At 38.0% G+C, this 23,595-nt stretch overlaps 1 protein-coding gene across 2 annotated transcripts; it reads left to right on the top strand.

The window, feature by feature from the left end:
- The first annotated feature begins 11,518 nt into the window (after positions 1-11,518).
- LOC145772250 (cytochrome P450 3A31-like) lies at positions 11,519-22,383 on the top strand. 2 transcript variants are annotated; one of them, XM_082584109.1, is made up of 15 exons: positions 11,519-11,665; positions 12,703-12,814; positions 13,291-13,340; positions 14,178-14,274; positions 14,803-14,882; positions 16,181-16,315; positions 16,737-16,803; positions 17,059-17,152; positions 17,480-17,610; positions 17,877-17,949; positions 18,396-18,556; positions 19,396-19,484; positions 19,872-20,009; positions 20,433-20,589; positions 21,769-22,383. In XM_082584109.1, exons 2-15 carry the CDS (start codon positions 12,770-12,772, stop codon positions 21,856-21,858), a joined length of 1,407 nt encoding a protein of 468 aa, XP_082440235.1. In that variant the 5' UTR covers positions 11,519-11,665; positions 12,703-12,769; the 3' UTR covers positions 21,859-22,383. The 2 variants fall into 2 exon arrangements, with proteins under 2 accessions (XP_082440235.1, XP_082440234.1); XM_082584108.1 differs by lacking the exon at positions 11,519-11,665 and adding an exon at positions 12,273-12,402.
- The last annotated feature ends 1,212 nt before the right edge of the window (positions 22,384-23,595 follow it).

The raw sequence follows: 23,595 nt of genomic DNA, 5'->3' as shown, positions 1-23,595 counted from the left end.
GATAGTTACACAAATTAACCTACAGTTAAAACGAGAGGAGCTCCAGATACAAGCTGAGGCCGAAGCAAGAGCTGCTGAGGCCATCGCGAGAGCTGAGGCCATACGAGCTGAGGCTGCTGCGAGAGCTGCAGAGGCCGCCGCGAGAGCTGAGGCCGAAGCGAGAGCAGCTGAGGCCGCCGCGAAAGCCGAAGCGAGAGCTGCTGAGTTCGCACTCAAAGACGCTCAGTTGAGGGCTGAACAACGAAAAGAGGTAGTTTTAGCTGAATATCGATCAGAGGCGGGCTCCCGGCGTAGCTCTAAGAAGAGCTCTTCTTGGCATTCCAGAAATGAACATCAATCGCAGTTTAATTTACATAACCTTTTCCAAACGCCTGTTTAACCTGTGAGTGGACCAGGGCAATCCACACGTTTTCCAGCTGTTTCAGGAGGTCTCGGGGCCGCGGCTAAGGGTATTACGAAGGCTGTAGAGCCAAGGTCTGCAAATTACAACCGAACTCCTCCCCCAGAGCGTACAGGTCACGGGGCCGCCATTAGCAGTAATGCTTTGCCCCCTTCACAGTTTTCAGCGCCGCTAGTTTTTGATCGCTCAGCTACACGTAATTTGGGTGGTTGTGAGAGGCGTATCGTGTCTCCTGATTTTAACGTATGTGAGGATCGTGATCGGGCTGTGCATGTGACTGAGCCCACTCAGCCCATTAAGGGATATACAGTAGCTTGTCTTCTCCCGCTAAATCGAGTTCTCAACAGCAGGATTGCTTTTTTGAATACCAAAATAGTAGGACGTTCTTCGATAAGGCGGCCTTGATTGGTTACGATGGTAATAATATGCCATTTGTCTTCTTTAAAAATCGTGTTATGGCCTTGATGGCAGCTTCGCCCTTTAAGGGAACTCGTTTGACTTTGTTGCAAGCAGCTTGTGTTAGAACAGCTGCACAAACGATTGCTAATTTGGTTTCCGACACTCCTGGCTTGTCAGAGGAAGACAGGATAGAAATGTCGTTAGCTCGCTTGTCCCAACGTTTTGGGGTTCGTGGAGGTCTTTTCGCAGAACCAGAAATTAGAAAGTATCGCTATGGTAGCAAATTGACTTCTATCTCTTCCAGTGATTTGAAAGAGTTTAAAGATGAATTGTCGCAGTGTTTGCTTTACGCGAAAGCTTATGGTCAGCGTGATAAATTAGAAGGACGTTTTGTTTTGGATTTGGCTAAGCGACTCCCGTTTGACGCTAAGCAGCGTTATCTTGACTTTTTAGGTGATCAGTATGGTAGCACTGAGGAACCTACCTTTCAGAGTTTGTTTGATTTTGTAGTACGGGAGGAAACGCGCAAGTCGACTGATTTTAGCATTATGCTAATGGGCGATTCTGGTGAGTCGCAGCATTTTAAAAAGTTTGGCAAAGGAAAATTGCCTTCATGTCCGGTTAGGCAGACGTCGGTAAAACCCCATGATAATGTGATTTCAGGGAGTTCGCAGTACTCGACTGCTGTTGGCGCACCGCGCGGCGGTGTGGCCAGACGTAGTGACATACCGGCATGTTTTTGTTGTTCGTCACGTGGTCAAGTTGAATATCATTTTTTGTCTAATTGTAAAGAATTTTTGCGCTTGACACCTAAAGATCGGAGAGATGTCATTGTGAAAGCTGGCAAATGCTTGAATTGTTTGCGCCAGCATATGGTTAGAGACTGTAATCATGCAAATAACTGTCGTAAGTGTGGACCTACCAACGATAGGAAACACTATTTTCTTCTGCATGATTTTTATGTGACGTCACGTGATTCTCTGGATTTGGTCGGTAAAGATGAGGCTGGTGCCAGAGTTCCTGTGCGTAATGTTAAGATTGGAAATGTTAAAGCAGCCTTTAACCGCGTTACTGCTGCTCGTGTTTTGAATCCAATGACTGGCAAATCGAAGTTGGTGTATTGTCAGCATGATCCTGGTTCGCAGTTGACCTTTGTTTCGAGTGACTTGGTGTGCGAACTTGGTCTTAAACCGTATGATAAAGCGTCGTTTAAAATGGATACTCTGGCTGGTCAGAAACCTACTTGTGCTGACCTTGTTAAACTCAACATCCAGTCGTTAGAGACTGATGAACTGTTTTGTGATATAACCTCGGTGGTTAACCCAGCTTGGGCTGACGATGTTAAAACTTTACCCCATAAACAAGATTTAAGTGGTTTCCGTCATTTTCATGACGTGAATATGTTTCATTTGAATGATTGTAGTACTGTAGATGTACTGATTGGCAACAACAACGCTTATTTGATGTGTGCAAAAGAAGAGCGTGTTGGTGACAATCGCAGTGAACCGCATGCTTTACTCACTCCTCTCGGTTGGTTGGCTTGTGGTGGTAAGTCACCCTTAGTTGAAAGCGTTGCTAAAGTGTGCAGAGTGCAGACGTCTTCAGAGTCGGATGTCATCTCTGGCTTTCAACGTAAAATTGAGTCTCGTGATATGGAAATAGCAGACCTGAATAAAGTCATTCAGGATTTGACTTTGCAAAATGAAACCTGTGAATTGTCTCGCAATGATATTTTGGCTAGAGAACTTGTCGAACCGAATATTGAGTTGAAAGATGGTCGATTTGAGATACCTGTTCCGTTGAAGGAAGATATTGATTTACCTAACAATTTTGTGTTGGCGTCAGATAGAGCTGCTGCTTTAAGGAAGAAGGCTTTAAAACAATCTGAATTTCGAGGAACTTGTGTAAATGATGTAATGTCTTCTTGCCCTGACTTGTCTGACTTGTTAAACCCTCTGGCAGATGTCTTGGCTAGATTTCGGCTTGAAAGATTTGGTTTCATGGCTGATGTGACCAAATACTTTTTTCACATTTTGGACTCTTCAATTCGTAAGCCCAATTTTATTGAACTGCTTACGTACACAGGCAGTGCCGTTCGGATCGTGAACGAACGCCCTTTGGTACCTTTGAGTGACGACCCTAGGGATTTTACTGTCATCACCCCTGCCTCACTTTTGACCCCATACTTAGACCCATACTGTGCTGTTGGGCAACCACATGATCGTGACCAATTAAGAAGGGATTATCGGTTTAATTTGTCACTTTCTCAGCAGTTTTGGAGTAAATGGATCGATTTTTACTTGCCAGGTCTTCAGGGCCGGAAAAAATGGCTAAAAATGGCCGAGAATTTGGAGCCTGGTCAACTTGTAGTGGTAGGTTCTCTCCAAGACATTGGTAAACGTGGGAAGTATCAACTTGGGAGGGTGCATGAGGTAGTTCCACAAATTAGGAAAGGGAAGCCTGTGGTTCGTAGAGCCAAAGTTGCCGTCTGCAACTATGATGAGAGTACGGGGAAAGTAAAAGTAGACTACGTGTTGAGGGATATTTCGTGCCTCGCCCCCGTAAAGAACACCTAAGTGTTAGGGTTTGAGCCTGGTTTTGTCTGCGGTGGCCGACCCTTGTCTGAGCCCGGAACAGTCGGTTATTAGCGCAACCATTGTATATAGCGTCATTTAGCGTGTACCTATGGTACCAATTTCATGTATCATCGTGTTTATTCTTATTGCTGTTCATTCTTTGCATGCCCTTTGTATTTGCGTATTAACTTAAACGTGAGTGATTCAAACAATTTGTGTATCATGTGTTTTTATTCATTGGCTCACAATTGTCGTCATTTCTTTTTAGTTATGCCATGTCAGACTGTCATAACTAGGGGCCGCTATGTTCCCGACAATTTTCACCAAATCAAACGTCATATAAAAACCGTTCAAGTCTACTGAATATTACGTCATGGAAATTCCTAAAGCATGTGCCAAAATTGCACCATCGTTCAGAAGACCTGTTTGGACCTGTTTGGGCCTGTTTAAACAGGAAATATTACATCAGCTTGAACACCTGTTGGAATGACTTCATAATTGTCTTTCATTTATTGCGTCACAGTTACCTTCTACGTGAATTTGAGATATTGATATCTATTCTGGTCATTCGTAAAATGATTGTTTGAAAGTTGGCCGCACTTTTAACTGTTGGCTTAGTGCTTGCTAGCTGGACAAAGGTTCCGTCTTTTATCCAATTAATCTGTATTGTAGTGACAGTTTTTTTAGAGGTGTAGGCGTTACACCTATTTTCGATAGCCTCGGGCTAATTTTACTGGAATACACTGTTTGAATAGACGTTTCGAAAGTGTGTTTATTTTTGGGTCATTGCATGCAGACGAACGGATTTGGGAATCTTACGTTACAATTTTCCCACGAAGAGATTATGGTTTACCGCTGTGACCATTAATACAGTGCAAGCTCTGTACAAAGTTAAAAACCAAAAAAACCTAGATTTACCTAAATTTGAAATAAAAAAACTTAAAACCCAGATGTGGTAAAAAAAACCCAGATCTAGGTGGAAAAACCAAGCTCTGGCATCCTTGGACGCAACTACTACATAAGGGGCGAAAAAAAGGATGACAAAACAGGGTTGTCAGACAGGTTTTGAGAAAAAGAGCCAAACAATGTCGAAAAAAGGGCCAAACTGGGTAAAAAAGAGCCAAATTGTTCAATAATGTTAATAACGTTGTTAATAATACATAATAACGTTAACAACGTCAATAACGTTACAACATTACAACAACACAGTCTACATTCTACAAGAACAATTCCAAATCTTTATCTTCTACAGTGTTTCCACTCGATTCTTTGGCATTGGCATAAACATTGTCAGCTAAACACTGTTTAAAAAATCGTAATAACACTTTTCAGTCTCAATTTCCGAAAGACATTTACTTAAATAACTAGTTTGTTAGTATGTGCCAAGTGCTTCCAAAAAGAGCCAAATATTGAAAACAAAGGGCCAAGAGGCCAAACAATTTTTTTGGGGGCCAACTACCTCTAAAAAGGGCCCAATTTCACAAATTTGGCCCCAAAAGGGCCAATCTGGCAAGCCTGTGACAAAAAGCGGCGGAATGAAGGTGATAAAGCGGAATGGATATGGACTTTTTGACAATTTTAATGTGTTTTTACAATAAAAACATTAAACCAACGTCGAGTGTTGAATATAACTACCTAGAATGACATAAAATTTACCAAACTGCATCAATTCAACTAAAAATTTACCCAATTAAACTTTAAAAATAAAAATATGAAACGTTTGGAATTTTTACAATAAAAGTACCAATCTAACGCAACTGCAAAGAGTATGTCTTGCTTTATGCACGTGGAAATCTTATCTACCAAACGGGCAATCGTCGTTCCAACGTAGCCGCTCGGCGACACTTTTTTCCAATGCGTTGTAAAGGCGAATCGATCCTTATTCAGTATAAGCCACCCCCTGTTTGCTGTGATCGGTAAATAGTGCTTCCACTAAAATTGCTGTAGTTTTCTCGTTTCTGCTCGGATTTTAACAATTTTGCCATCGTTGGAAAGCACTATCATACATCTACACTTGAATCAATTAAACAGTAGAACAAAATAAGTACTAGCTTTATCTTGTGATAACTTAAACTTTACCAACTTGTAACGATACTCAGCAATTTAATTTTTACAGTAAAATCATTAAGTCTTTGCAAAACTAAAAGAATATGTCTTGCTTTATGCACCTAGAAAGTTTCAGGTTTATATCATCTATAAAACTGGCAATCGTCGTTCAAACGTAGCCGCTCGGCAACACTTTTTTCCAATGCATTGTAAAGGCGAATCAATCCTTATTCAGTATACGCCACCCCCTGTTTGCTGTGATCTGTAAATAGTGCTTCTACTAAACTTGCTGTAGTTTTCTCGTTTCTGCTCGGATTTTAACAATTTTGCCATCGTTGGAAAGTATGATTATATATCTACCCGAATCAATTTAATGCAAGCACAAAGTAAGTACCACATTTATCTTGTGATAACCTAAACTTCACCAATTTGTACCAATTCTCAGCAAGTTAATTTTTACAAAAAAGTCATTAATTCTTTACAAATTGAAAGAGTATGTCTTGCTTTATTTACCTGGAAAGTTTCAGGTTTATATCCCATCTACCAAACGAGCAATCGTCGTTCAAACTTAACCGCCCAGCGAAGCTTTTTTCAATGCATTGTAATGGCGATTCGATCCTTATTCAGTATACGCCACCCCCTGTTTGCTGTGATCGGTAAATAGTGCTTCTACTAAACTTGCGGTAGTTTTCTCGTTTCTGCTAGGACATTAACAATTTTGCCATCGTTGGAAAGCGCAATCATACATCTACACGAATCAATTAACTACAAATCCAAAACAAGTACCATCTATTTCTTGTGATAACTTAAACTTCACCAACTTGTAGGCCTACCAATTCTCAGCAATTTACTTTATACAATAAAATTGTTAAACTTTTGCAAATTGAAAGAGTATGTCTTGCTTTATGCACATGAAAAGTTTCAGGTTTATATCTTATCTACAAAACTAGCAATCGTCGTTCAAACGTAGCCGCTGGGCGACATTTTTTTCCAATGCATTGTAAAGGCGAATCGATCCTTAGGTTATTCAGGATACGCCACCCCCTGTTTGCTGTGATCGGTAAATAGTGCTTCCACTAAGCTTGCTTTAGTTTTTTCGTTTCTGCTCGGATTTTAACAATTTTGCCATCGTTGGAAAGCACAATCATACATCTACAAGAATCAATTAAACAGTAGCACAAAGTAAGTATTAGCTTTATCTTGTGATAACTTAAACTTCACGAAATTGTACCGATTCTCAGCAATTTACTTTATATAATAAAATTATTAAGTCTTTGCAAACTAAAAGAATATGTCTTGCTTTATGCACCTGGAAAGTTTCAGGTTTATATGATTATATCATCTATAAAACGGGAAATCGTCGTTCAAACGCAGCCGCTCGGCGACACTTTTTTCCAATGCATTGTAAAGGCGAATCAATCCTTATTCAATATACGCCACTCCCTGTTTGCTGTGATCGGTAAATAGTGCTACCACTAAACTGGGCGGTTAAGTTTGAACAACGATTGCTCATTTGGTAGATGAATTATAAACCTGAAACTTTTCAGGTGCATAAAGCAAGACATACTCTTTCAATTTGTGAGGGATTAATGATTTTATTGTAAAAATTAAATTGCTGAGAATCGGTACAAGTTGGTGAAGTTTAAGTTATCACAAGATAAATGTGGTACTTACTTTGTGTTTGCATTAAATTGATTCGGGTAGATATATAATCATACTTTCTAACAATGGTAAAATTGTTAAAATCCGAGCAGAAACGAGAAAACTACAGCAAGTTTAGTAGAAGCACTATTTACCGATCACTGCAAACAGGGGGTGGCGTATACTGAATAAGGATCGATTCGCCTTTACAATGCATTGGGAAAAAGTGTCGCCGAGCGGCTACGTTTGAACGACGATTGCCCATTTTATAGATGAGATATAAACCTGAAACGTTCCAGGTGCATAAAGCAAGACATATTCTTTTAGTTTGCAAAGATTTAATGATTTTATTGCAAAAATTAAATTGCTGAGAATCGTTACAAGTTGGTAAAGTTTAAGTTATCACAAGATAAAGCTAGTACTTATTTTGTGCTACTGTTTAATTGAATCGTAGTAGTAGGTAGTAGTCCAGTTTTAATCCGGTGATGTCCCCGTTACCGAGGGTGGCCGGATTCACCTCCAAGTGCCGCAATCGTCTTCACACCCTGCCTCCACATCGATCTGTCTAGCGCGTCCTCTCTTGTCAAGCCCACCTTGCTGCTTTCTTCCTCAACTTGCTTTTTCCATGTTTTCTTTGGTCTTCCTTGTTTTCTACGACCCTCCACTCGCAACTCCAGCGCTCTTCTCAAAACATCATCTTCATCCCTTCTCAAAACATGCCCATACCACCTCACTCCATTCGCTTTTGCCAACTTATCAACACTCTCATTCAACCCAAGCAAGCTCATAAGTTCTTCGGTATTCCTTTTGTCCATCAGCTTTACACCACACATTGCTCTCACCATCGCTCTCTCAGTTCTTCTTAAAATCGCCAATTCGTTTTCCCGTAAGCACCATGTCTCACTTCCGTACAGCATTGCAGATCTCACACAACTAATATAAATTCTTCCTCTCATTTTCAACGGAAATCTTCTACCACATAACAACTCTCGACACTCTCTGAATTTCAACCAACCAAACCTTCCTCTTGCAGTCACTGCCGCTTCACAACCACCACTGGCATTCAATCTATCTCCTAGATAGCAAAAGGCATTTACTGATTCAACTTCGTCATTCAGCTTTTCAACAGGACCAATCATTCCTTCCTCAATCTTCTTGCATCTTTCACATTCAAAACCATCTCCAGATCTGCATGTCACTCTCTTCATCTTTGCACATCTTCCATGCACCCATTTCTTGCATTTCGTACATGTAACAGAATTTGCCATCACTCTTCTTCCGCAATCGTGTAGATGTATTATGATTGTGCTTTCCAACGATGGCAAAATTGTTAAAATCCGAGCAGAAACGAGAAAACTACAGCAAGTTTAGTGGAAGCACTATTTACCGATCACAGCAAACAGGGGGTGGCTTATACTGAATAAGGATCGATTTGCCTTTACAATGCATTGGAAAAAAGTGTCGCCCAGCAGCTACGTTTGAACGACGATTGCCAGTTTTGTAGATTTCCACGTGCATAAAGCAACACATACTCTTTGCAGTTGCGTTAGATTGGTACTTTTATTGTAAAAATTAAAATGCGAGCAGAAATTAGATAGCTACAACACATTTAGTTGCAAACGTTTCATATTTTTGTTTTTAAAGTTTAATTGGGTAAATTTTTAGTTGAATTGATGCAATTTGGTAAATTTTATGTCATTCTAGGTAGTTATATTCAACACTCGACGTTGGTTTAATGTTTTTATTGTAAAAACACAGTAAAATTGTCAAAAAATCCATATCCATTCCGCTTTATCACTTTCATTCCGCAGCTTTTCAGCATCCTTTTTTTCACCCCTTATGTAGTAGTTGCGTCCGTTTTGTGACGTCATGTTGACCAAGGTAGCGGATTCTATACTTGCACCCTTTCGCTACCATCCTGATTGTGCCATAATCTAACCAACAGTTGTACAATGCATTGTTTTGACAATTACATTTACTCTGATTGTTTGTTAATATATGGCGCTGTTGAAACAAAATAACTTGACTTGGTCTTTTCGCAGTCTCCTCGTCATGTGACACACAACAGATTATTGGATATTTTGTATTCTTTTCATGTTTGTGTTTGTGACAAATAAATAAACTGATTGATTGATTGATTGAAGGGTTAGAGTTAGGAATAAGGTTAGGGTTTTGATCTTTGCCCAGGACTAAAAATAATTCCAAAATGCAAGTTTTTGTTTTCAACAGCTTTAAACTTTTCTCAAATTAGGGAAGAATTCCTTATCTGGCAACACAGCCTATTACCACGTTGCTATTACCACTTTAATAAGTAGAAATTTTGCCACTGCGAATGACTACAATGCAACCAACCAATCAGAACATGTTATAAGAGGCTACCGTCCAATTGTGACCTTTCTAGCACTCAGCCAGAGAGTTAATGCTTGTTTTGAACTTTATTTGGTAATTACAGAAGAAAAAAGGGCAATAGCAGTGGTGGGAATCGAACCCGCGTCAATGAAATAACTACTTTCTAGCCCTAACCCCTAAGCCAACCAGCAGACAGAAAATCCATCACTTGATTTGCTTTGTATCATCTTCTTTTCGCTCTTTTTCACGTCATAGAAAACGTAGCTTATGATTGGTTGGCGGTGCATTCTAGTCAATTGCAGTGGCAGAATTTTTCCTTGTTAAAGTGGCTACCCCTATTACACAAGCCAACACACATTTTATGTCAGCATAGGCGCATAGCACAGGCCAGCAAAAAAAAATTGTGTCTGCAATGTAAGATGTGATTTGGGGTATATTGACTGGCTGCTGATTTCAAAATGACCGCAGCAATGACCGAGTGGTTAGCGCGTTGGGCTCGCAGTCGAGAGCCTGCATGTTCGACTCCAGCCACCCGCACTTGCTGTTGTTTCTCTGGGCAAGAAACTTTACGATAATTGCCTCTACCCAGTGATCGATTTCGAGTAATGGGTAGTACCAAATTTCAGTAATAAGTAGAGTAGACAACCGGAAACAGACATTGTCGTCGGCTGCAGCGTGGGTCAGGTGTGCGTCGGAAGGCGTAGACCGATGCATAGCGCTCAAGTCCGCTTTCCCGCAATGCAGGGTAAATATATGAAAAAACAAAACAAACAAACAAAAATCACATCAGGTTTTTATGATTTTTGCATATTTTTTCTCATTTTCTCTTACTGTTACCGTTTTATAAAGACCTTATGAGCCAATAGTGTTTGAAAATCTGTCGGTCGGTTGCACATATAAAAATATTTTTGGAGGTCAATTACCCCCTTTCCACCTGACTACGCAGCTGTACGCCCCTGCCTGCAGCAAATGGTTCACTCGAACGACCGCAGGCGCAACCCAGCGTGGTTTCACTTGAGCACACAATGCGTGACGTCACGACTGACGTCACATACAAGTCATTACTTTTTGAGTGGACAACGCAAAGGTTGAACACAAGTGCAAAGCACAGCAGCAGGCGTTAGTTTTTAACTCAATTTGTTTTTATTGGTGATCACTACAGCGACCACGATGTACGCAGGTTCACCAAGCTTCCGCTTTTACATTTTTCTAACATTGACAGACGTATATCATGCCGAGGGTGGCAACCTTAATTTTGCCAGCTGGAAAGTGTTTTAAAGTCACCAATGCTACCTTCTCTTTTTAGCAAATTTAACTTCGGCTAGGTTTGACAAATAGCCTGTGACCAAAGATAAACACAATGTCACCGATAGCATGTTGATACAATCATCATTTCTATCAGTAGGCTAACGAAATTAACAATTTTAGCCCGTGGTTTCCACAAACGAAGCAGCACTGCAGCAGATTAGTGTTGTAGTGCGATTGGAGAAAAGCACCACAACTTTGTTGTTGACAGTTTGCAATACTTTGTTTGTCTGGTTTTCCCAGTTTCGCATTACCCAAACAAGGAAGAGTTCCGCTTGTATGGCAGCAGCGTTGGCTGACGTCATCATGAAAACACCATGTTGCAGATTAGTTGCGCCATAATTGCCACGTGGCTTCTGATTTCGTGGGTACCACGTCATAATGACGCAAAACGATTTCTCGTTATTGCATCACGCGTATTTGCTTTCTTCAGCTCTATAAAAGACTTCAGCGTTGTTGAAGGTTGAGCAAATCAGAGAGAATAACTTGTTGCGGTTCAGTTCAATTTGTTTTTATTTCTGGCAACCACAGCGAGTGATCCAGGCAGCAAAATCCATCATTTTTCCATTGACTTCTGCAGACGTTAAATATATGTAAAAAAATGACGAATTTTGCTATCTTGGTACACGACGTTAGACTAACGTCAGTCGTTTGTCGTGAGAAGAGCGAATAAATATGAATTTAACCATAACAACTTACAAGATTGTGTTTCTCGGCAGTCGAGTAAAGCAAAAATTGACCGCGATAGACACATGTTTCGCCCATGAGGCATACAGGATTATACGAAAGATTAAAAACCGTTGAATTTCTACCACCGGTAATCGAGTCTTCGTGTTGTTGCACTGAAACTATTCGCGTGACGCAGAAACGAAATCGTTGCATTGTTTGTGTGTCAACGGTTCAGGGCTCAGTAACAATGGGTTATGGTTCCATAGGACAATGCACTGTGGTAAGTTGTAGAATCGGAAATTAAATTTTTAAAGCAGTGTTTGTTGTTGCTTGTTGGAGTGTTTGAAACGCATTTTCGTTTGAGCATATTCCAACTTGGTAATCAGGTAGGCTATGTTGTATGAAAACGTTATTATTGAAACAAATCGAAAACAGTAATGTAGTCTAAGCTCAAGTTTAACATAGAGTAAAGCTTGCCCTAGAAGAAAAGCTGTGTGATATTACAGCAAACAAATTGCTGAAATAATCGCTTCTGGGCAATTTAAGGTCAAATGGGCGAATCGCAAAAGATGTTTGATGTTATCAGCAGAACAAGGGCTGTTCGAAAAGTATGTTAAAAACAAAAATATTTCGAAATCAAATTTTGTTATGCGGATGACGACTGCCAGCCGCCAAATCAGTCTTTTTACATTAAATGCAAGGAGCAGACATTGATTCAACGTAAACCTCTGTTGACATCAAATAAGTTGCGATGAAGCGTTGTTGGGAGCGACAAATGTTTGCATATCTGCTTTACAGTATTAATGTAAAGTTACAATTCTATTACATACAAGTTGACAATACTCAGGTTCCAAATAAGTGAATAATTATGATCACTTCTTAATCGATTGAACTATTTTTTTCCAGAAAATAATAACTTGATATTTACCAAAAGAGCTTATTAAAAATGTTTTTTCCATTCAATATTTTATCTATAGAAACATGGATATTACTTGTATCTGCAATCCTGTTGATCAGGTTAGCAACTTAAGCATCGGTCGACTACACTTACTAGCTTTAACCCTGTGCTCATAAAACAAATTGTTTGCTTGCTATATTTCCTAAGTCATCACTTTTAAATTGAACTTGATTGAATAACTCGGTGGTGTTTTCTGAACTTATAGTCCAACTTGAAGCACATACGAATTGACGATGTTTGCAGTACCGATGGCCTACTGTTTTTAATTTTAGCACTAGTAACAATGTTATCGGACTAAATCTAACGAAGGTATACTGTACAAAAAATCTATCGCATGCAATTACTTTTATATATTGCAGATTGTATATCCACAAAAAATGGCAGGTTTTGAAAAATCTCAACATTCCACACAATCCACCGTCAATAATGAACTTGGGAAACATGGGAGACCTCATTAAGAACACTGACAATGTAAGAGATTATGTTGCACTGAATAATGTAATCAAAATTATGCAATTTTTTCCAGTCACAGATTTGTTGCTGATACATCTTGCTATTTGGAACTAGTCGAAGTGATATAAAACAATTTGCAGTCTTGCAACAAAATCTAATGATCACTGAGTGGAGAAGCTTATACGCCGAAGTACAGTAGATCAAGTTAAGCTGCCTCTTTTTTATCAGTTGCCCACGTCATACGAACAACGCCATTGCATGAGCCTTTATTGCAATAAGGTCAATAGGTCAAAAACTCTCAAACTTGGTTGCTTGTGTCATTTGAGTGGCAAAGTCTTAACAAGCGTGGCAATTAGATCAAGTTATTTCATTCCAAACATACCAAATGTTTTTGTTGGAGATGACTTTTTTTAAGTCAGATAAGTGGAATTGAAAGAAGATAAATTGAAAAGTGTGCTTGTTTTATTCCTATTTTTGTGAATTCTTGTTTTTAGTTGTTGAAGTTGGATCTCCAACAGAGAAAGAAACTTGGTCCCATTTATGGGTAAGTTTATATAATATTACTGGTCTTGGTGCAATTTTACGATGCAAATTATTTAGGCTACGGTAATTCAAAGAGGCTACGCTTGTTACTTGTTGGTAGCCTACGTATTGCTTTAAAGTTGCTTTAATACTAAGCGTTTTCAAAAACGTAACATATAATGCAAAACGTTTACAAAACTGTGTTTTTTTTCCGAATGCAATAGTCATTTCAAAAAATGTGGTAGGCTATTGCAGGTCTATGCTGCAATGTCTTGACTGGAAATGTGATTTGATTTTTCTAAATGTGGGTTATTGTTATGAAAAATCGTGACGTTTCAAAAAATGTTTTTCAATAACAAAATATACATCTTAATAAAAGAACAAACTTTTAGCAAGAAATTTTTAAAAAATTTGATTGCTGAAACAAAATTTTGAACTTTGGCAGTTCGAAAGTAAACAAAAAATTCATTAACATTAGTTTAGCATCAGAGTATATGATTCATAAAGTTCATTTAAAACTAATATAAATTAGGCACTGACAGGCTCATTAGCAGCAATACTTTTACCCTTCTGCTTCCACGCTATCTTTTACAATTATTTATACTGTAAATTGTATTGAAAACTATTGCTGTGTGAAAAATGCACGAAATAGAAAAAAAATCAAAAACCTAGGATTCACCGATATAAAATAATTTGTGCAAAAGAAATTAGAACTATGGCCCATAAAGTTTACAAAGGCTTTATCATTGTGGTCAGCAATATTTCCCCCATATTGCGCAATCGTTCTCCTTTGAGTAGCCTACGTCACTTCCGGCTATTGACTTTCACTCCCCTTTTATTCTATTTCTGATTCGAACAGATCATACTTTGGCTTGCAGCCTCGAATCGTCGTGAGTGACCCTGACATATTGAAGCAAATTTACATCAAAGAATTTTCCAACTTTCGAGACAGACAGGTAATTAACATTACAGTAAGAGAAAAAAATTTCTTCCCTCACTTTGTTCTGGACAAAAAAATGTGAATAGCGTAAGTAACGAAGCAAAATGAAACAGGAAACAGCCCATGTAAATTACTACAGATAATAATAATCAGTATAGATATCTAGTTAAAATGTCTCCCATTCCGTCTACATCCCTGATTATGATATTTTGCATCAAGTATGTAAAGTTTTCTACTTAAACCTAGTTAGTTATTTACAGTATATAATATGCATAGTATTCTTGCGTTGTGTTTACCTTTTTATTTCTTTTACCACCAAAATACTCCTGTAAGATTGACGCTTCTCAATATCAGCTGACACTGGCATGATTACATGCAATCTCTTAATATCTCTAGCATGTTTAGGCTACTGGCTCTATATCTCTGGCAGTATTAGCTGGCGTAATTCCGTGTTATCACTTAATATCTTTTTTCATGGATTTAAGAAATGTCATTGGCTGTTGGCGATTTATCAAAAAAAAAAAAAAAACGTAACTGTTTATAGGCTCAATTTCGTAAAATCAATGGCAAAGAAATGAACACAGGTTTGTTGGCAGCCACAGGAGAGCAATGGAAAAGAATAAGGTACGGTACTACTGCATTTTTTATCACTAGATGTTGCCAACAGTTTCTTTGTTGGAGATTTTAAAGCTTTTTCAATGTTCGACTTCATCAAGTTGGAATGAATGTTTTCCAAGGCACGATACTTAATACTTTATAGCAGGGATGGCCAAATAATTTTGGCCATGATCCACTACCGGCAAATCTGAGAACTTGGTGATCCACAATGAGCTGAAGACGACACCCAGCGGCGGGGGGGTCTGGGGGGCCTCCTCCAGAAATTTTTTAAAAATTACTTTGAATTTGGTGCATGCTGAGAGCATTTTCAACAAAAATCTGGGTATAAATATTCCTGTAAAATAGTGCTGTCCGGTGGCATAGCAAAAGGATAAGATCATGTTTTCTTGGGCATTTTTCGGTAATAAAGCTAAGTCTCTATGTTTTCTTGTTGCTAAATCCTCGCTGAGATATTCGAATGTTTGGTATTGGCAAAACTCGCTCTTTTAATGCAGTTTCGTTTAAAATTAGGCAAACTTTGTTTTAGAGACATAGAAACTGAAAGCATCATTCTCAATATCGTGATTCGTGACGTCACACGCGTGCCTAAGGGGGGTTGTAACCTCCAAAACCCCCCTTGGCTACGCCACTGGCTGAAGATGTGCATTTTTCCTTTTGTATCATACAAAAAACATGGAATTATTTGGGTACATCTAGAACAAGGCGTCAAGATACGATGTATACATAATTTGATTAAAAATCAGTGAATGGGTGTGCTGCAATGAACAGGTCTGGTATTAGAAAGAAAAATGATGAGTGGGCTTTGATTTCACAATACTATTGAAACGTGGTTTCCAGTTACTTACAGCGATTTTTACGAGTTCATGAAGATGAATATTTAAAAAAAAAGTAAAAAAAAAAAATTAGTAATTTTTAAAATAAATACTTTGAAGTTTTTTTCAGAGCCAACTTGAAAGATCCACAAAAAAGTTGAAAAGATCCGGAACCGGATCGCGATCCGCCATTTGGCCATGCCTGCTTTATAGCATGTATTAAGTGACACAACGATTATCTTCAGTGTCTTTCCTTATACTTGATCCTAATTTTAGTCACCATGCGTCAAAGTGGATACTGTGAAAAATGAAAACTTTTTAAATTTCAGTTTTGTTATATTTTAAACACGACAGCATCATCATGAGAGTTTGTCACAAGTTTCAAAACTACGCTTTGGGCCCGAGAGTTTTACTTTAGATTAGGGTTTTAATAAACTTTCTAACAATGAAGTTTTCACAAATTTGTTATCAAAAGTTACTATTTTATTTCAGGAAAACTATCTCTCCAACTTTTTCAACTGTTAAGTTGAAAGGAATGTTTGAAATCGTGGAAAACTGTGTGGAAAAGATGAAATCGAACCTACATCGGCTTGAAAAAGAACAAGGCGGAAGATTTAACGCCAAAGAGTTAGTATTATATACCTATCATAGTTTGTGAATGGCTCCATGGTTTAGTCAAGCGTAGGCCTACCGGCGTTTAAATATATAAGTGTAGATAATGAGTTCGATAGAGCGGGGTAACCAACGCTGCCATGATTGAAATCGACACATCGTTTCGACGCAAGATCAGTTTTCTGTACATAAAATGTTGCTGGTTACCGCTGTAAATGTACAATGTGTCTGTGAAAACTTCTTCCATTGCGCAAGAACCGCTTGTGAATTAGATTTTTCAAATATTTTTTTCTTCTTTGATTTGAATAAAGGTTGCCGTCGAATAATTCCAGTTTGAAACGCCTCGTATGTATTGATTTTCCCACGTCTGCATCGTTAGGCTGCAGATGTATTACGTATGTCGTTTATAAAATTGTATCACGTGTTGTGTCAACAGAGTATTCGGAAAATTGTCTATGGACGTGCTTTGCTCGTCAGCTTTCAGCGTGGATGTTCACAGCCAAGTAAATATAACTAGGCTACAGGTTACTAGGCTACAATGCTTACTAGGCTAAATGTAACTAGGCTACATGATGTTGGTTGGATTTTGCTAGTTTATCAAGAAAGCCTGTGATAACTACAAGTGAGTAAACCAATCTCGGCGTAAAAGCCACTAACCTACAACAGGAGAGTATTTTACCTGTCACACCATTTACTATAACCTTTTGAAGAGCCTAAGCTATATATATTTAGAAAAACTTTAATTTATATTTCTGAAGGCTAAATCCGGACAAAAAGAAAGCAAAGTGGTTGAAGTGGCCAGGAGTTTATTTGAGGCAAAACTATTTCAAAATCCTTTGGTCATACTTTTTAGTAAGTGATCGTCTTGTCGCCAACTTTAGCTATTATGTTTAACAATTTAGTTTTGCTGGATTTAATTTAGTAATTTTCCATACTCGCCGAAACTCTTTATTGCTCACCTGACATTGTTAAAGTACGCAGTGACACTTCCATTTAAAACAAAGCAACAACGTCTTTGGTGATAATTAGAGAATAGCCTAATTATACACAAGGGATTCAAAAAGAGTAATACCATACATGAAATATGATTAACTTCGAGGATTGGTTTTGTACTGTATCTGCATTTTGTCTTTACATTTTATGTTGTTATTTTTCATATTGATATGATTTTCATTGCAGTGCTCTTTCCATCCACGGAAAACATCGCAGAAAAACTGGATTATTCTATCTTTGGACGAAAAACAATACGTTATTTTTCTTCACTAGTTGGCGCTCTTATCGATAACAAACAACACGTCACAAATAAGCAAGTGAGTGCATGGACCGGTGGTTTAAATTTTTGTTGTGTTATTCTCTTGTACCAAACACATACATCCACACTTGTAAATACACATACGGCACTCCTGTTAAAGTTGAGTCTATTTCTAGCCTGGTTAGCTTGGTTTTTCTATGAGCTATTTAGGCTACTGTTGTTTCCTCTTATTGCGCCCCTTTTGGGAATTTTTCTTTTAAAAGATAAAATCAACTCTGTTGAGAAATTTCGTTTTAAAGTTTCATGTCGGTTTGTTTTATTCAGAGAGTTGATATCATGCAGCAAATGCTTAAAGCAGAAGTTTCTGAAGAAGACGTAAAGCAAGGCATAGCAAAAGGTTAATATAAAGTTTGTTTTTACAACTTTAGATGAACAACAAAACATTTTCATCTACTGCATGGAGGCTACAATATCCAATGAGTTAAAATATTGTATTAAAAATAACTGGTTTCTTTTTGGAAAAAAGTTGATAATGGAACATTTTCCATGTGAGTTGGACAACAAACAGCTGCAGAGACTGCATAATCGTAGTAGGCCTACCGGCTATCGTGCGTAATTAATAATATTTTTCATAATTGTAAGGAAAATGAAGAAAATTGTTTGTACGTAGGCTACTTCAACGATTTGGGCAATGAGTTTGAAATAACTTGATCAAAGAAGACAACAAATTTGGTGTTTCTTACCTTCCAGTCTTTTTATTCTAACTTAGTCACCGTTAACAAAATAAAACTTAACAACCAGCTCGTGACTCATCAAATAAACCTCAATCTTATGTTCAAACAGGACTAACAAGAAACGAAATAATCGGCAACAGCATGCTGATGATACTGGCCGGGTATGAGACTACTGGCAACGCCATGATATTTCTTGCTTACAATCTTGCAACTCACAAGTCAGTTCAAGAGAAGCTGCGACAAGAAATTGATGACGTTATTGAAGAAAATGTAAGAATGGTCAAAGCATGCGTTGTTGTGTGGCATGTTGCTGATGTGCTTGCTTGTTGTGTGATATATACTGATTACGTCTTGACGTACGGAGGATATGCAGTAGCGTTGATTGGGGGTTTTACAGGGCACTTTTGGACCCGGGCTAAGTTTAGGGGCCCGAAATCTCTCCAGGAAAGACAAGAACAAAGGAAACACCTCGTATTGTTTTCTCGAAAGTGTCTTGTTTGGTGGCCACTGGCTTCCCCTTTGCATCGAGCACAAAGTATTATCAATGGCCTTGAAGATATGCACAAGTATTAAACATACAAAATCCGCTTCCTGTCATTGTTTGTTGAAGAAATTACATCAAGCTTAAGCTGTTATCAATGATGCCTGTGATATTGTAAATTAGTTTCCATTGATCTGTGCAAACCTCATTACATTATTATAATAAACATTTCTTCTGAATGTCTACCCCGATGACTCAGTTGGACGAGTTCACCTCTCGGAGTGTGCTTGAGCAAATAACTTCAATGACAACTCTCCGTTCTGCGGTACCGAGTGGATAGAATCAAGCAGCAACACATCAACAACAAATAAAAATGTCACTTTTTGCAAACCAACTGCCAATAACAAAGTCTATCATATTGTACCATATTAACAATGATAGGAAGATTGATCTTTCTTTGTGTTGGTTTTGGGAATGAGGACATTTTGTTGCTTACTTCCGGACTCACAATCATGAGCTGCTTGAGAGTCTTGTACAATGGATATGTTTAACAATGAGTAGAAGGGTTTTTGAACTCTGATTCCTCACCAAATGCAACAGAACTGTCAACTTGCGTTAAATTTTTCAGGGAAAGCTAACATATGAAGCAGTAAATGAGATGAAATATCTTATGATGTGCATCAACGAATCACTCAGGCTTTACACCCCATTAGCAAGGTATTACATTTTCTGTAAATATCCAATCTTTAGTATTATACTAGCAGTATGATTAAGCAAGTTTAACTATTTTTTGCTTCTGTTCATTTGATATCAGATTGTAATTGTCTTACTGACCTAGCAGATAGCTGAAATAGAAACCGTCTTTCAGACTACAATGCGTTGAGTTGATTGGTCTTGTAAAGCGCACCAAACATCTATAAAGAGGATATCACCTTTGCTTTGTTGTAGCACAACTTCAGGTCAGAGAATTTCCAATAAGCAAACGGGGCGTAGCCTACATTTGTAGGGTTTTGGCTATTGACAATGTACAGTGCCGTAGCAACGATGTACTTGTAACAACATTGTCTGCAATTTCATTAATGCTACATGTTTCTTACGCTTCAGAAATGCTCGCTTCTGCGAAAATGATATCACCATCAATGGAGTCCATATTCCTAAAAACGTTCAAGTAGACGTTCCTGTGTATGTGTTGAGCCATTGTGAAGAATATTGGGACGAACCATTTCAATTCAAACCTGAAAGGTGGGTCGTAGCTTTAGCTGCAATAGTAACTGCAAGTCGTTGGATTAGACTGTATAATCAAACTTTCATGTAACGATGCTGCTCTACAGTGAGTTGAAATAAGTATCAGATCTGCAAGTTAAATATGAAGCTCATAAATGTATCACTGTAAGCGAAACTTTGGAACAAATGACAAACTATACAATGCAATACAACCAGATAATATAATTTATTTCTGGCCGCCACGGAAGCTCAGTTGGTTAAGCACCCTACTTTGTGCACAAGCAAACCTCAAGATCAAGCGGTTCTGGTTCGATTCGAGGTGTAGCCTACGCTTGAGCGACGCATTTTAAGGACTGCTTTCTATTCAGCTGCCCCTAGTGGAGAAATTTGGTTTTACTGGCTTGCTGAAAGCCCTAAATAAAGGCACATTTTGATTTCCAGAATGGAGGACATGAGCAAAATCGATCCGTTAGTTTTTCAACCGTTTGGCGCTGGACCTCGCAGTTGCATCGCAATGAGATTCGCTTTAATGGAAGTAAAGATGGCGTTCTGCAATTTGCTCAGAGACTTCACCATCGATGTTTGTGAGGATACGCCGGTGAGTGGATTGAGTTTTACTAGGATTACATTGGGCGTTTGGTCACAGAGTCGCAAACAAAGAAGTTAACTTACATTTATAGAATGATTTGATTGATATTTTTAATGCCTTGAAAATACAGTAGGCTATAATAATTTCGTAGGCCTACAAAAAATGAAAGAATTCACCTGCATTTTTGATTGAGCACATTTTAGATAATTAAAATTGTTTGTTATGTCACATGTCTATTTTCATATCGGCCTAGCTAACATTTTCGGGGAGATGTGGCACCTATGAAACACCGTCACTTACAAGAAAAAAAAAACTTTTTAAGCTACTTATAAAAACCTTCAAACTGCAATACGTCTAATTAAAAAGCAGTATTTTTTTACGAAACGCTTTGAATATTATAGAAGTCTCGCGTAAGCGTCAATCTTTTGCTACCATCCTGCGCTTAGCAGGATCTTTAAGCATGATATTGACGTTGGACTTGGGATTGAGGGCGTACAAGTTAAATGCTACCTTGCATGTGCTTCTGTCTTCATCTCCGAGTCGAGTGTTTCAATGCTAATAGCTGAGTATTTGTCATCATCTCCAAGTTTGTCAATTGTTTCCACGAATCGTGATCTTTCCTCTTCAATGCTCGACATTGATATAAATCATTCGCCTAATTTTTTTTCCTAGTTCCCCTGCATATATTTCCTTTCTGCATATCTTCAACGGTCAATTAATGTGGCTTGCACGTCAATTCATTTTGAATTTGTCCAGTGAGTTTAGTTCTGTTCGTCAACAGAAAAAGTTATGGCCTACTGTAAGTTTAACAATATTGTCTTTTATCCTCGTAAGACAACACGTTGCTATGTCCAGCAAAGCGTTCCAAAAAACACACCCTTTGACCTATTGGTCACCTATTCGTGCAACCTAAGGGATAATTTTGTGACAAAAAAAAAAATGAAAGAGCATCGCGTTCTTTTCTGATTTAATTTCAGGTTATGAAGCATAAACTAAACTTTACAATTCAACTTCTTTTTATTCATAATTTGACTTAAGTGTTTTATCAAAAACAATGTAAGTTTTGTCGTAGATGGCACATCTACTCTAGCCTACCAAGTGAAAAGAGCCTTGCTTGTTTTTCCGTTAGTTAATTTTTTCAGTAATGCAGCAATTGATTAGTCTAATTAATGAAATCTTCATCTTTAGGAACCACCATTGGAAATAGCGTTTCGGGCGAGCATGCAGCCGAAAGGAGATGTCTATCTCAAAGTTGTTCCACGCCAGTTGGACACGTAACTGACTGACATAAAACACACTGCAAATAGCTGTAAGCGAAGATCAATGATGTAGCCTGTTGTGTGTGAACTGTGAAGACTATTGATAAATCCTATTTTTTACTTTTTTGCAATTTGTGTTTTTCAATGTTGAACATTAAAATATTTGCCCTCCAGCAGTTGCTTTTTCCCTTCCAAATTTTTTTATTGCTACGTCACTGGCGTATATCATAATTTCTTGTGACATAATCCAATTGTGTTCTTTTATTAAGTTTTACCCCATTATTTTCCTTAATGTTCCCCTTTTCTTGTTTCTGTTACTTTATCTTTGTTTTTGCATGAAACTATCGCCGTACATGAAGTAATAGGCTTTGTATAAATGAAATAAAAAAGATCATTTACTATTATTGTATTTTATTGTTGCAGGCTATTGTTTGGTAATTCCATCAAGTCATATTCTATGTTCTGTGACAACAGACTAAGACTGCTTAACAAGTTTTTATTTACCTCTTTTTGTTTAAACTAATAAATATAATTATTTCTTGCCGTTAGGTTGTCATCTTTTAGCAAGCTTAGCAATAGTTTTAACTGAAAAAGAAGAAGTGGAAAATAAAAAAAGATGAATAATTATTATCATAGTTCTATATATATCTGTAGGCTACTAGCTAGGCTACTATAATTTAAATAATTGATTAAACTAACATTCAACGGCCTCCAAACACTATCAAAACTGCAGACATCAGTGCAAACTATTGAAGCCAAATTAACGGCAATAGCTAATTGGCTATCTCTGAAGAAAGGTGCGACTTAGTGTGGTCTCCAGTATGGTTGTGAGACATAGATCTTCACCTCAGAAACTGGGCGTAACATTGAAACAGCTGAAATTTGATTTTATAGAACAACGTTCCGGATTTCATATATTGACCGTATCACAAATGCAAAAGTTTTAATCCAGGTAGGCTACATCAAGATAAGGGATTACTGAACAGTAGCCTATAACTCAAAGGCAATTTACATTTTTCGGTCACATCATCAGAAAAGAAGAGGCGAAGATTTTTGTCTAAGTGGTCGTCTTCTCGGGAGACGTGCTCAGTGCTCATGGCAGACAACGAATGACATTTTGTATCTAATTGTCAACAAAATCAATCAATCTGCCAACCAAGAACACTTTGGGATAAAGAACGTTGGAGAAGAATCACAAACTGAGCATCAAGTTTATTAAAGGCCGCATCGGCTATGAATATGACACTGTAGTAGTAGTTCTCAAATTTCAAAAGTTTCCTAAATATATATGTCAAACAATTTTTGAAAAATGTTGATACAAATTTGGATAAACGTAATTTTTATGTGGAGAAAAACAACTGTAGCAATCTGGCAACATCGATCTCATCTGTGGAACCTGATATACTGTAAAGGTTTGCACATGAGATTAATTCATTAATTTTATTTTTCGTCAAAACGAGTCCCGGACGAAAAAGATACTAAGTTACTAACTACAATAGTCGATATAGACCTACCAGCACGTTAATGAACGGGAAACGGTGGCAAAACCTTGAAAGATTTAAAACGTGCCTGAATAGTAAATTATGAAGGTAGGCTAGGCTAAATATCTAGTAGGCTATATGTAGTTAGCACGGTCACAAAACCCAAAAAATAAAACAAAAACATGCACACACACATGTAGTAGCCTAATGGATGACAGCCTAAGGAAAAGCGTTGTGGGTTGAATTTGCCAGTTCCAATATTGATGTGTAGATGA

Source organism: Aplidium turbinatum, chromosome 6, assembly GCF_918807975.1.
Source record: "Aplidium turbinatum chromosome 6, kaAplTurb1.1, whole genome shotgun sequence".
Taxonomy (NCBI): Eukaryota; Metazoa; Chordata; class Ascidiacea; order Aplousobranchia; family Polyclinidae; genus Aplidium; species Aplidium turbinatum.
This window is presented reverse-complemented; position numbering and strand designations above follow the sequence as displayed.

Bases quoted from the DNA above. Each gene is read 5' to 3' on its own strand.
- LOC145772250 (XM_082584108.1), top strand. From the start codon at position 12,332: ATGTTTTTTCCATTCAATATTTTATCTATAGAAACATGGATATTACTT. The intron at 18,557-19,395 runs GTAAGAATGGTC...TAAATTTTTCAG, and splicing joins ATGACGTTATTGAAGAAAAT to GGAAAGCTAACATATGAAGC. The intron at 20,590-21,768 runs GTGAGTGGATTG...CTTCATCTTTAG, and splicing joins ATGTTTGTGAGGATACGCCG to GAACCACCATTGGAAATAGC.